Here is a 13965-nt window from a genome sequence, read left to right as displayed (position 1 = left end):
ACGTACTGTTCTTATACGCTTTATATGCGCTGAGAGCCCTGGATCTGTGTGTGCTCAAATCCTTCACAAGACTGAATGTTTTGCTGCCTTTGAAAGGGATACTTTCCTGTATATGTGATTTACTTTCAGGCAGAAACCAGTGTTTGCTTCTGCCAGTACAAAATCCTTCATGCCATACTTTGTGGGCTTGTCTGGCATATAATGGCAGAAAAAAAGGCGTCCCTTTTATTTTATCATAGATTCATACACAGACAAATCACAGCCAGGCTGATAAAATTGTTTATTAGTTGGTTCTACAATGTCAAGCAGGGGCTGAACTTTATACATGGGGTTATAGCCTGGCTCACCCCTTGGGATTTGCTTCTGGTTATCACAGAAGTGAATAAAACTTTGCAGCGGCACGTACCTATCACGCGGCATAACCTGTCCAAAGACACCAGGGGACCAAACACGTTTGGACCAATGCTCCCTGAAGTTATTTCGCCATTCTATTTTTACTCTGTAGCAGTTTGGGATTGCTAAAATATAAAGTGCAATATAAATAAAATTTATTATTATTATTATTATCTCTATTTGTAATGCCACAAAGCCCTTCATCTCGTCTTTTGTTGTGGGTTTCCACTTTGAAAAACGAGAATGCTGTACAAGGGCAGCCCGCGATTCAAAAAATTGCTCTGCATAACTATTTGTCTCGTCTGACAGTAGCTGAAAAGCAGCATTAGGAGAGAGCAGCCTGAAGTACTCTAGCGGCTGGTAATCTGTCGTGTCCAACAGCAAGCCATGCTGTCTTGTGAAGTCTGGTAGCCAGTTTGGCTCCCACAAATCAATGTCTGGGTGTTCCTCCCACACAAACCTTGCTGTAGGTGCGTCGGCTGCACAAATGCACTCAGCTGGCAGCCGATCAACTGGGGCGGCATCAGCTGGTGTCCGATCAGCTGACGCCGGCTCCTCACTCTCCTGCTCGATCTCCTGATCACTGTCAACAAAATCAGATTCTGAAAAATCAGAGTCCAACTCGGCGATAATGCACAAAACATCGTCTGTTGAGTGTTTTCTGTACTCTCTTCGCTCCCTCGTGAGACGTCGATGCCATCTTTGCTAAGTTTCCTCCGCAGGGTGTCTGGGCTTTCCCTTAAAGATAGGGTGAGAAACTCAGTCATCTGGGAAGGGCTCAGAGTAGAGCCGCTGCTCCTCCGCATCGAGAGGAGTCAGATGAGGTGGCTCGGGCATCTGATCTGGACGCCTCCCTGGTGAGGTGTTTTCCGGGCATGTCTAACCGGGAGGAGGCCCCAGGGAAGACCCAGGACACGCTGGAGGGACTATGTCTCCCGGCTGGCCTGGGAACGCCTCGGGATTCTCCCGGAAGAGCTAGAAGAAGTGGCCAGGGAGAGGGACGTCTGGGCATCTTTGCTCAAGCTGCTGCCCCTGCGACCCGATCTCGGATAAGCGGAAGAGGATGGATGGATGTAAAAACATAAACCACAATATTACAATATGATCAATTTCCAGAGCGCCTTGGAGGAAAAAAACAGTCCTCAATTCTCAGCAGCCTTTACAGGGCCTGTAACTATGATGGATGAATGGCCCTGCGTCTTTGGGATATACTCACAAAATATAGGAAACAAAACATGAGACAATGAAACATGAGAACAAAACATGAGAAAAGACACACATAGATGCTAAAAATAATCAAACAACATAAAAATAACAATGCAAATTGAACAAATAAATGAAGATAATATAACAAAAAATAAATGTGAGGTGGCGGGCTTCTTTTGAAGCCGGACCCAGGAATTCTTTTAGTGTCACACCATGTCTTCCTGGAACACTTCCAGGCCATAAAGAAAGTAGGGAGGTCCTCCCCCAATTGTGCCCTCTACCAGCACCCAGGAACCTCGTCAGTGTTGCACTTCCGGACTCCAACTCCCAAGCACCCCTGCAGGTGTTCTGACTGGGCTGCCACAACCTGATTTAAGGGGGAATGGAACTGCTCCCAACTCCCGCCTTCTGTTGGTCCAAGCAACATATTAGTGCGGCCAGGCACAAAGTTATTTCATCGTCCACTGTTCTGGCCTCCCATCTGGAAAACAAACTGTCCTCGTTCCTCTCCAGGATGCCTGTTCTCCTACTACACTATCTATATATTATATAATGCCTCTTCTATCTATCTATCTATCTATCTATCTATCTATCTATCTATCTATCTATCTATCTATCTATCTATCTATCTATCTATCTATGCTTTTCATATCTGTCAATCAATCAATTCTAATCCAATCTCTGTTTCTTTTTCAGATCCGTTTTTTCACAAATTCTTTCACTCTTACTCCCTACAATGGAGCAGAGGCTTTGGTATGTATTATTTAAACCGTAAATTTGATTAAGCTTGTCTTCATCCTTTATCCACCAACTCGTAAGTGTAAAGAACTAGATTGCTAATTTTAATAATGTTGCTGGTGGTTTGCTTCTTTTGATATTTAAATTATACTATAGTACTGACAAAAGATATACCTGATTAGTTTAGAGATCAGAAATGTTTATTGTCACATTCAGTGTAAGAACATAATGAAATTCTAGTGCCACAGCTGTAGTGATTTATTTATTTGCAGTATTTATATATACGAGTATCAGAAGATAAATAAGTAAGTAAATAAATAATTATTTGAAAAATAAATACTGTAAATAAGAATAAAAAACGTAATATACAGTACAATTACACATAAACCAGTAGGGCAGGTAGGATCCGATTGAGTGTATATTGTTAGGGGAAAAAAATGGCAAATGTATCCATTTAAAATTAAATTTACTACACAGTAAAGTGTACAGAAAGTGAAGGAGTCGGCATACTTTCTGAATCCACTGTATATATTTAGTTGTATATTTGTCTGTCTCACTATTTCTAAGATCATTACTGATTCAATTTAATTCCTTTTGCAGTATTGAAGAAGTTGAAAAGTGAACAATAACAAGTCACACAGTATTTTCAAACTTCCATCTACTTTCAAGCTTTATTCTAATTAAGAGTCATGGGTCTGAAAGAAGTCCATGGCGTTGCACGATTTCAAATCCGTATGAAGCACTCAGGCTTCAGAGTGATGTAGGTGGGGATGTGCTGATGGGGTGATTGACTGATTTAAACATTCACTTCCAGACGTGTGAGGTTCAGTCGATTGCCTCATTAGTACTTCGGGGTTGGTAATCGGCACTCCTCCAACCCTAGCAATATAAAACAAGCTGGATCAGGAAACTGGGTAGAGGGTGGGTGAGCGACAGTTGAGTGCTAAGCAGGAGAGACCCCTGTCCCTTGAGCTTCACCCACTCATTCATTTTTAGACCACACTCCCGACCACCTCTTCCATTTTTTTCCACCAACTGTTAGCTAAGCCATGTTTCCTGCTCCATCATCCTGCCTCATGTGTCTTGCTGCCATCCTAGGCTGCCGCAGATACAATGTGTTGGCAGTGGGGAAACAGGAGCAGGGCTTGCGGGGGTCATCACGAATGAAGAGGGATGGCAGCAAGACACATGAGCCAGGATTTTAAAGTTGACTTCACCTGTCTGACAATGTCTCCTCATGAGGAGTCCAACAATAGTAACCTGAGGAGATATCAGTTTTTTTGAAGGAAGCACTATGACTTGTGGTTGTTTTTAAAGGATGAATTACTGCCTGGGATTTTAACCATGTTTTATTGGAATTTTTATTGTTGGTTTTAACCTCCATATGAACACCCATTTTTTTTTTGGATTACTTATTTATTGTATGGAGCACTGCACTATTGTAAATATAAAAAGACTTTAGCATTTTGCACCAACCCTTGCTGTGTTTAGTGTTCTCGTTGCCTGGCTCATCTCGGGTCATGACTATCAGTGGTCCCGGGTTCAAGATATAAGGCAGCTGCAGACAACCCAGACAGGATGTGTTAGCAATCCCAGAAGCAATTGAGTCAAAGCAGGAACCAGCCCTGGAGGTGGATGCAGTCCATTGGAGGGTCCATTCATGGACACAAAAACGCCATCACTCATACAGCATTTGCATTGCATTGATCAGTAAAACTAACACACGCACATACACTGCACATCTACAAAGAAATGAGTGCTTACAGAGATTCCACTGTTCCAGATCAGCCATGCCCTGTAACATTAATCCAACACCCGTGCAAGTACTACCCAGAAGTGCAACAGCTTCCTGTTCTCTCATATTTTTATTTATTTTATTTTAATAGGTGTGGCTATATAAGCAAAATCCCGAATCATTAGATCCCCGTGCAAAGTATCACAGTTGCACATCAGGACTTGGGAATAACTATGTCAACCCAAAAAAGGTGAGTGCAACCTCAAAAATTGAAAGTTATTTCCTTCTGTATTTTTCTTTATTATTCTCCTTTTCTAGGGCTGCAGCCCTTGACACCATTGAATTAAGAATTAGTACTTCCAAGTTTGTAGTTTTAATGTTCTGTTAAGGGGAATAGAAGAATTAGAGGGAGACCAACTGCCCCTGTGGAGGTCTTGTTCATGAGTTTGGGTTAAAGGAATTGTGCTAAATGGTGCAGTGTTTGATTCTGTAATTGTGAAACTGTAGCTAATATGGGCAAATTCTTAATTTGTAACTCATTTTGTTTTGTGATCAGTGACCAATGAGATGCAATAGCATGTACAAGCTGCAGGAGCAAGATGTGACTAATTTACTTTAAAGAGCAATGTTGTGCTTCTCTGGTTCAAAGTAAACCAGTTCTAGTAGTTTGGGTGGCTGATAAGGATGTCCCTGTGGTAAAAACCTGAAAGCTGACCAGGGGCGCACTGAGAGGATTACATCTCAAAGCTTGTCTGACAATCCATCAGGAAAAGCTGGAAATATGCAGCTAGAGCATGGAAAATCTGACCTAACCTGCTGAGCTGGTTGTTGCTAAAACACTCCCCAGGGCAAGGTGTACGCTTTAGGCTGTTGGATTATTCAAAGTTAAAATCTGAAACACTTCCGTCACTATTTGATAAGATAGTTTTCTCATCATTAGACCTGTTTGCTGACTCTCCCTTTTTTTCCTCTCTTTTTTTAATTAGATGGATCTTAGGGAAGACACAGCAGAAGCATTTTATAAGCAACTACTTGAACTGGAGCACAAACTTCGACAGAAAGTTGGTGTTGCAGAAGAAGCAATTAAATGACTATACAGCAGGCAGGTGTAGAGGATAAGGTAGTAGGCTTGAAACGGATGTTACAGATTCAGGTTTCATTATTCACCCGCCTAAGGTCAAATCTCTTAATCTATTTAATATTTTATTTTTAGATTTGAAATTTTGGTCATTTTTAAAAAGCATCATTTAAATTCAAAATTAATGGATAAAGCACTTTTCAGATCATTTTATATATGAGAGAAAGAGATTCTTAAAATGTATATCATAATAACACAAATGCCTTCTATCTAAAATGTGAAATAAAACCAGTACTGTGTTCTATGTATAGTTTTATGTCTAGTTTGGTACAATTTGCAATAGTAGCCACACGTTAGTTGTAGGGTGAGGAAGGAAATTGTAGAAGCCGTTGCCATATCTCTATCAAAAGATGTAATGGTGTCTCCTGGTAACAAGGGTCGTATTTCGCTCAGGTTCAGCCAGTTTACTTTGCATAATGAATGATCTCCGTATTCCCAACAGTACTTGTGCTGTTAATGCTGTTCAGTAATAATGTGCTCAAGTTAAGCAAGTGGCCGCTATCTGACTCTCTTAAGTTTATTAAGACTGTCTCACAAATAGCACATTGTAAGGAAATGGGTAGCAAAACATTTTAAGCCACACTAATTTCAATGTTCTTAAAGTGGTCGCAAGACAGGCTACAAATATAAAACAAATATGCTAGTGTCCAATCCTGCTTACCCTGTGACCACCCTCTCCCTGTACTGTCAAAACTCCAATCCTGAAGGTCCACAGTGACTATATGTTAAAATCAATCTATTAATCTTTCCTTCTGTGATCTGACATCATTTTTTAATTACATTTGTGGAACACAATACATGGAATTATGGACGAAGAATCGGTCTACAGTATAAAAGTTGGCAAGCTCATTATATAATCTTAATATACAGAGCTCAAAATCTGTGTGTGTGTATCAATATACAGTATGTCTGCATATATTTATTATATACGATATATCTATTACAGTACAATCCCTCTTAACCGGCCACCTCGGGACTGGACCCATGACCGGTTGCCGTTTTGGCCGGTTAATCCGATGCATACCTATTTTCATGTAGAAAAATATTTTTAAGGTATGTACTGTACCTCTTTGATGTTCCTGAAGAAACCATAGCCACAAGGCTTCATCCACGATTTCGCACACGGGTTTTTTTTTCTTGTACGGCGACTGGACAGTGTGGTGTAGCAGGTCCACAGCTCAAGTCAAAAAGGCCACTTTTTAAATAAATAATCGTCGCACTCGCGGCTTAGCGAGTATTTGTGGCTGATCGGTTCCCGGGGAATTCGTGATGTGGGCGATCCCAGCTTAAGTGCGCAGGTGAGGAGTCGTCCATATCTGTAATTGTTCCCAGGAACTGCTAATTGCCACATCTGATCCACGTCCCCGTGATAAATAGAAGCGCGAGGCGGCTAGGGGGAGAACAGGAAAGAACGGGAGGTTAATGGAGAAGGAAGCAGATTGAGGAAAGCCCGTGCAGGAGAGTGAGTGAGTGCAGATTCGATGGAGCAAAGGCAGGCAGCTGGGAGGTGAACCCCTGCAGGTGAATGTTTGGCTGACACTCGGTGGGGCTGAAGAAAGCAGTCGCTCCAGCTGAGTGATCATGGAGCTGGAGTGACTGGTATTGAAGACGACTGGCCATCCAAAGGCAGCGGCAGTCGTGGAGGCTTTGGGCTGGTTTAGCCCCAGCATGAGCACCCTGGCCACTGGGGAAAGAACCCAAGTCTCGGTCTAGATGGAGCCCGACGTAGCCAGGGATCGGAGGGCTACCAGACCAGTGTGGAAGGCAGCTGCACCTGCAGGTAGGGCGACTCCCCTGTTGCGAAGCCCAATGGGAAAAGCAGGGGAGCTGCCAGGTAGAAAGAAGAAAGCACCGTGGAAAATTCATAAAGGAATATGTAAATGGAAATCACTCTGAAAGTAGAAGCACTCTCACCTTCCAAGTAAGAAGGAAGTGCATAAATCTGTACTAATAAAAGGCAAAGCCCTCACTCACTGACTCACTCATCACTAATTCTCCAACTTCCCGTGTAGGAAGAAGGCTGAAATTTGGCAGGCTCATTCCTTACAGCTTACTTATAAAAGTTAAGCAGGATTCATTTCGAAATTCTACACATAACGGTCATAACTGAATCCTACTTACGTACATATATACATCCATAGCCTGCAGCTCGGTTGCTGTGTGAGGCGGGGTTGCGTCCTGCGTCCAACGGCCTCCCACGTAGTTGGCTGCCTGTCTATTTTACACGTTTGGAGAACCGCCAATGCCTCTTAAACATCTTAGATTCACAGGTGATGATTTGAGTAGTGGACACTTTGATGTTTTATGAATGTTTCAACTCTCAAAAGCTGGATGCGAAGTTATCGATGAAACCGGTTGTATGCTTACAACGCTTGACAGATGCCGAATGTCATTTCAACACAACAAATCCTTCAAATACTAACGTAATTGAAACAAACCATGAAACTCGAACCGATTATGACAGCAGCAATCCCAGCTGTGAGAAAACAGTAAAAAGGAGGCGTGTCAGACGTCGTGGTACATTTTCTGATGCAGCTAGATGGAAAGAACTTCGTGACGCTGCCGCCAAATACTCACAGAAAAATCCACAAGTTAATAGACACGCTGTCGCTAAATACTCGCAGACAAATCCACAAGTTAATAGAGACGCTACCGCTAAATATTCGCACGCAAATCCACAAGTTAATAGAGCTTCTGTTTCTAGGTACGAACCCAATAATAAAAAGCGGCTCATATGAAAACAACAGGTTTGGCTCAAAAAAGCTGATTGTGGATTTGCGTACAGCCACCGACACTTTGTAACGGCACGAGACTTCAGGTCATGTGTCTGCAAAAGAACCTAATTGAGGCAACTATTTTTACTGGCAGTGGCTCAGAGGAGAGAGTTTTTATTCCTCGCATCCCCGTTATACCCTCTGATCTCCCATTTCAATTCAAACGCCTCCAATTTCCAGTAAGGCTCTCCTTTGCAATGACAATTAATAAGTCTCGGGGACAAACCCTACAAAAGGTTGGCATTGATTTGAGGCAAGATTGCTTTTCACATGGCCAACTGTACGTTGCATGCACAAGAGTAAGCTCAGCGCACAGCTTGGTCATATTACAACCGGAGGGCCGAACTGACAATGTGGTATACAAAGAGATCCTTAACAAATAATTATTTGTATATTTTCCCTCAGTTGAAAAATGTTTACTTTTCTTCTTAATAACAATTTTAAGGAAGTACTTCTCCGCTGCAAAGTGCGGGTATTTTGCTAGTATAATATAAAGAAGAACTCAGGATTAAAATTTTTTTTTAAATTTTATTTTATTTTAACAGGCCGGTTCATCCGTCGGCAGGTTAATGCGAGGCCAGTTAAGAGGGATCGTACTGTATATCATAAATTGCTTGCGAACTTTTTCAAGATTTTCGTCATTCCTAATTAGAGAAGGTCAGCCAGATCTTGGTTGCTCTTTAAGTGACATTTCCCCTCATTTTAAATGCGAAAACCACTCATAGACCTGTGTTTTACTTAAAGTTTCCTCTTTAAAAGCAGTTTCAAGCATCACTACAGTTTCAACAGCTGTTTTCCCTAAGAGAAAACTAAATTTAATGCAGACACACTGTTCTTTATGATTACCCATCACAAAAATCACAGAAAATGTGTAATAAGCAACAAGAAAAACCAACATGGAGTGCCGTACTATACCGCTCTCAGATCCGGCATGATTATAATACGTGCTGCCCTCTTTGAAAGGCAGCAAAAAGAAAATAAATAATCCAGGGCGTGAGTGACCAACACTACTTTTCTACTACACCACTACAATTATGGAGACACACCAGTGAAAGCAGGGTCACGTCAAATGATTATTGAAAGACAATGCACATTATCACCGTGACAACAACAAAAAAAACCTTATATACATAATATTGCGCTGCAGCGCTTCCCCACCCCACACAAATCACGACACAAACTCTTGAAAACTTGCATTACTAATAAACATTTGGGCAAATGGAAACACAAAAAAAAAAACAATGGATTTATAGTTTAAGTCTTAACTGTACGATAGCGTTGAACTCAAGTCTGTAATGGGGAATGAGGCGCCGACCATATCTCTTATTCCGGGAAATGTTCTGATTAACTGTTCCTTGTGCTGGCCCGTCAAGTCCTCTCCCATATGCCTTCCTCCCGAAAGTAAAAATAATTTGACTGGCAATGAACCCGGGTTCACCTGACGATATCCAAGAGGTGTTAATCCTTTCCCTCGTGCCTTTTCCTGTTATGGCCTCCTCCTCTCTCCTCGTTGTTCTTTTCTTTTTTCCCGCCACCTATTTACATATGGATAACTCCTCCCCGTACAGTCTGTTGGCCCTCCAAGCCAGGTGCTCCCCTCCCTCTGTATAAAGGGCCGGCCCTAAACATAAAGGCATACCACTAAAACAGGTATGGGAAAAGGTACAAACTTACAGGTACATACACATATTCCGGTCGACCGTTACAGTACGAACAATACAGAGCAACACCACTTGGCAGATTGCCAGAAAATACTGTAAGTATGCCACACCTAGTGGTGAAATTCACAACTAACTTTAGATTGCGCACCAGGTATAGATTCCGGTTATTTTCGGCTACCCCTTGTATATCTCTGGATAGCGACAATCCATTTAATTCGGGTTTCTGGATTGGAGGGAAATGTATGAAAACTTAATATGTTGCCCATACTGGAAGCTCAACATAAAGGTACAAAACAATGTTCAGCTGTAGAGCCATCCAGATGCTGAAACTTCAGCTTCTTTTTCTTGGACATTCTTGCCACTAAACAAAAATCACAACTGCAATACGAAAACGGAAGTGACTGAGTGTTGTGATGTGAGATTTTGCATATAACTTGATAAATATTTTGTATGTCTTTAATATTACATTGCTATGTCTAATAGTGTTACATTAGTGAGAAGTATTCATTTACAAGTTTAAGTCTGTGAGATTTGAGGCATTCTGACATAGGCTACATATTAATAATACAAAAGGGGAAAGTAGAGTAATATACCATATTTACGCGTGTACCACGTGCACATTTTTTCCCGAAAATTAGCATTAGAAAATCAGGTGCGCGTCATACACGAGGAAATGTAAATGTAATGTTTACTTCTTCTGCTTGGGTTCTCTCGCTCGCGCTCTCGCTTTCTCTCTCGCTTCTGTTTTTGAATCATTTGGCATCGTCATTCAGCATGGATAGTAGCGATTACAATTACACGATTTTCTTTGTAAAAATTAGGCTGCGCGTCTTACACAAGGGCACGTGGTACACGAGTAAAAACGGTATTTCTCTACAAAGACAAAACACTGAGTTGACCGAAATTTCACCGGAAGTACGTCGGCACTACCGTCTGCATATAGCCTGTTGCCTTTGGATTGTGTAGGACACTCTATACTCGCGGACACTTTGATTTCTAAATGAAACGCCTACACATTTAAGGGTAATAACGCTCGTGTCTCTTTTCATTTGTAAATTGCTGTTTTCTTGCCATTATCACTGGAATATTGTCCAAGTAGCACTACAGAGGGTGTAGTCACACAGTCTGTTCCAACTCTACTTTAAGACAGACAGAGGTTTAAGTAATCAAAAGAAGTTGGGACACCTGTGCAAATTGTTTGTTTGCTATAACTTGCAAAGTTTCATTTGCTTTAATTGCTGCACATCATCTATAGGTTGTAACCTATTAGTTGTTCCCTGAAGAAGGCCCATTTGTAATATTCTGAAATTTCCTTTTTTGGGTTTTTGCTACCTTAACTTTAAATTTAAAACTGTAGCAGTTTACTGCATACCTTTTCACCATTTAGGTCATTCATTACATTTCAACTGATTACATTTCAAACTGAGGTGTTCTAAAAAACAGGTACATACATGTGGGACCTTCTATGGACTGATACGTGCATTCCCTAATCATGTCCGATCATTTGAATTGGCCACAGGTGAACTCCAAACAAGGTGGAAAAACATCTCAACGATGAAGAATAGAATGTGATGCACCTGAGCCAAAGTTCAAGTGTCATATCCAAGGGACTGAATACTTGTGTTGCTGTGATATTTTATTTTTTTATTTTTTAATAACTTTGCAAAAAATTGTAAAATCCTGTTTTTGCTTAAGTGTTCTGGTGAACTAATTTTTGTTTGATGAGGAGAAAAAATGAAATGATTTTAGCACAGCAGCATAGCAAAATGCGTAAAAAGTGAAGGTGTCTGAATACTTTCTGAAGGCAATATGTGTGTGTGTGTGTTTATCTACTTTGTATGACATACGAGGGACATTCAAAAGTTTACGCACTTTCATATTTTCATTGGAAACAGTGAATGCAGGAGGAGTAGTAATTGGGCATTAAAAAGTTGGGAAAATTACATTGTAAAGGAAGGTGACTATATAGAAAAGTGATGTCATTTGTTTTTGAAATTTTTAATAAGTAGAGTTAAAAAAAAAAAAGTTTTTTGAACGTCCCTCATATACTGCATGTACCATATTATAAAACACCAAGATCTGGGTGTCCAGTCCCTCAGTGCAATCTGATTGGTCAGTTTGGCTTAGGTGACATGATGCAGTATGACGTCAGAGTGTGAGAAGCATGAGGAGTAAATGCCTATGCTGAGAAAGTCGCTCTCACAGACCGAAAATATGAAACCGGGCAAGAGGTGAGAATGGCACCTCAAAAATAATGACGAAGTCTAAGAAGCAGGCTTCATGGGAACGAGAACTTAAGACACATTTGAATACAGAGGAAAATACATGTACGGCAGGAGATAGCAAATATTTGAAAATATTTGAAAATTGTTGTATTACCTCTCTTCGACAGGAAGTGTGGTTAGTACATGTATTTGACGTGGAAAAATTTGTTGGCCCCCTTACAGCTCGTTAAAAAAGTGCTGTATGCCTCCTGAAGTTCAAGTTCAAAGTTTATTGTCATGTGCACAGTAAGGAAACACGTTTCCCTGTACAATGAAATTCTTTCTTTGCTATCCACACCAAATGCCAAAACCAACGTACAGTGATCCCTCGCTATATCGCGCTTCGCCTTTCGCGGCTTCACTCTATCGCGGATTTTATATGTAAGCATATTTAAATATATATCGCGGATTTTTTGCTGGTTCGCGGATTTCTGAGGACAATGGGTCTTTTAATTTCTGGTACATGCTTCCTCAGTTGGTTTGCCCAGTTGATTTCATACAAGGGACGCTATTGGCAGATGGCTGAGAAGCTACCCAACTTACTTTCTCTCTCTCTCTCGCGCTGACTTCCTCTGATCCTGACGTAGGGGGTGTGAGCAGGGGGGGCTGTTCGCACACCTAGACGATACGGACGCTCATCTAAAAATGCTGAAAGATTATCTTCACGTTGCTACCTTCTGTGTGCAGCTGCTTTGTGAAGCGACATGCTGCACGGTGCTTCGCATACTTAAAAGCTCAAAGGGCACGTATTGATTTTTTTATCTCTCTCTCTCTCTCTCTGCTCCTGACGGAGGGGGTGTGAGCTGCCGCCTTCAACAGCTTTGTACCGCGGTGCTTCGCATACTTAAAAGCCAAACAGCCCTATTGATTTGTTTGCTTTCCTCTCTGTTTCCTTTGAAGAGGAAGATATGTTTGCATTCTTTTAATTGTGAGACTTAACTGTCATCTCTGTCTTGTCATGGAGCACAGTTTAAACTTTTGAAAAAGAGACAAATGTTTGTTTGCAGTGTTCGAATAACGTTCCCAAGCATGACAATATAAAAATAACCATATAAACATATGGTTTCTACTTCGCGGATTTTCTTATTTCGTGGGTGGCTCTGGAACGCAACCCCCGCGATGGAGGAGGGATTACTGTATAAAGATAAACATAAATAACAAGTAGCAGATAGATAATAAGTAACTGAGGCAGCATAAAGTATAAAAACAGAATAGAAGTATAAAGTGTAAGTGTGCAGGTAGGTGTGTGATGGACAAGTCAAATACAGTTGTGTGAGGTAGATAGAATGAGGTGAACCACGGTTAATGAGGTGGAAAGTGATGACATGAAAAGCCACTGTCCCCTGTATACCTACCTGCATGCCTTTGATATGTCATTGAATAAAGCAAATCAAATGTGACAAAAGATCAGGTAACACTTTAGTTTGGGTACTGCAACAATGCATCTATTTGTCATTTACTGTGATGTAAGAAGACCTTAACAAAGGCTTCTTTTGGGCTTCATGACACTTACAGTGTAAAACATCCATAGATTCGCATATCGCACGAACAGATCCACAGAAGATGCCATTGCTGTAGCTCTCCACTCTGTGGTGAGCCATCTGGAGCAGCAGCAGAGCTACGTCCGGATGCTGTTTGTGGATTACAGCTCAGCTTTTAATACAATCATTCCTGATATTCTCATCACCAAACTGGTTACTCTTCGCCTCCCCCCTCTCGCATGTGTCTGGATAAAAGACTTTCTTACCAACCGGCTCCAGACTGTGAGACTCGGACCCCACCACTCCTCCATTCTCACACTGAACACCGGTACCCTGCAAGGCTGTGTGCTGAGCCCCCTTCTGTACTGTCTCTACACCCACGACTGCAGTCCGGCCCACAACAACAACCTCATCGTCAAGTTTGCTGATGACACCGCAGTGGTCGGACTCATCTCAAAGGGAGACGAGGCAGCTTACAGAGAGGAGGTCCTGAAGTTGGCAGCCTGGTGTTCAAAGAACAATCTGGCTCTGAACACCAGGAAAACCAAGGAGATCATTGTCGACTTCAGGAGGCA

The 13965-nt window shown here is 41.5% G+C and overlaps 1 protein-coding gene across 2 annotated transcripts in view; it reads left to right on the top strand.

Moving 5' to 3' along the window:
- Positions 1-6030, top strand: part of hsd17b7 (hydroxysteroid (17-beta) dehydrogenase 7) — a 46319-nt gene extending 40289 nt beyond the window's left edge. The window contains exons 7-9 of one of the 2 annotated variants that reach the window (XM_028810990.2): positions 2296-2352; positions 4224-4322; positions 5059-6030. In XM_028810990.2, the coding sequence (XP_028666823.1) occupies positions 2296-2352; positions 4224-4322; positions 5059-5163 (261 nt within the window). In that variant the 3' untranslated portion in view covers positions 5164-6030. The remainder of the gene's footprint in view (positions 1-2295; positions 2353-4223; positions 4323-5058) is intronic. The other variant, XM_028810989.2, reaches the window with a different exon arrangement.
- The last annotated feature ends 7935 nt before the right edge of the window (positions 6031-13965 follow it).

Source organism: Erpetoichthys calabaricus, chromosome 10 (assembly GCF_900747795.2).
Source record: "Erpetoichthys calabaricus chromosome 10, fErpCal1.3, whole genome shotgun sequence".
Taxonomy (NCBI): domain Eukaryota; kingdom Metazoa; phylum Chordata; class Cladistia; order Polypteriformes; family Polypteridae; genus Erpetoichthys; species Erpetoichthys calabaricus.
This window is presented reverse-complemented; position numbering and strand designations above follow the sequence as displayed.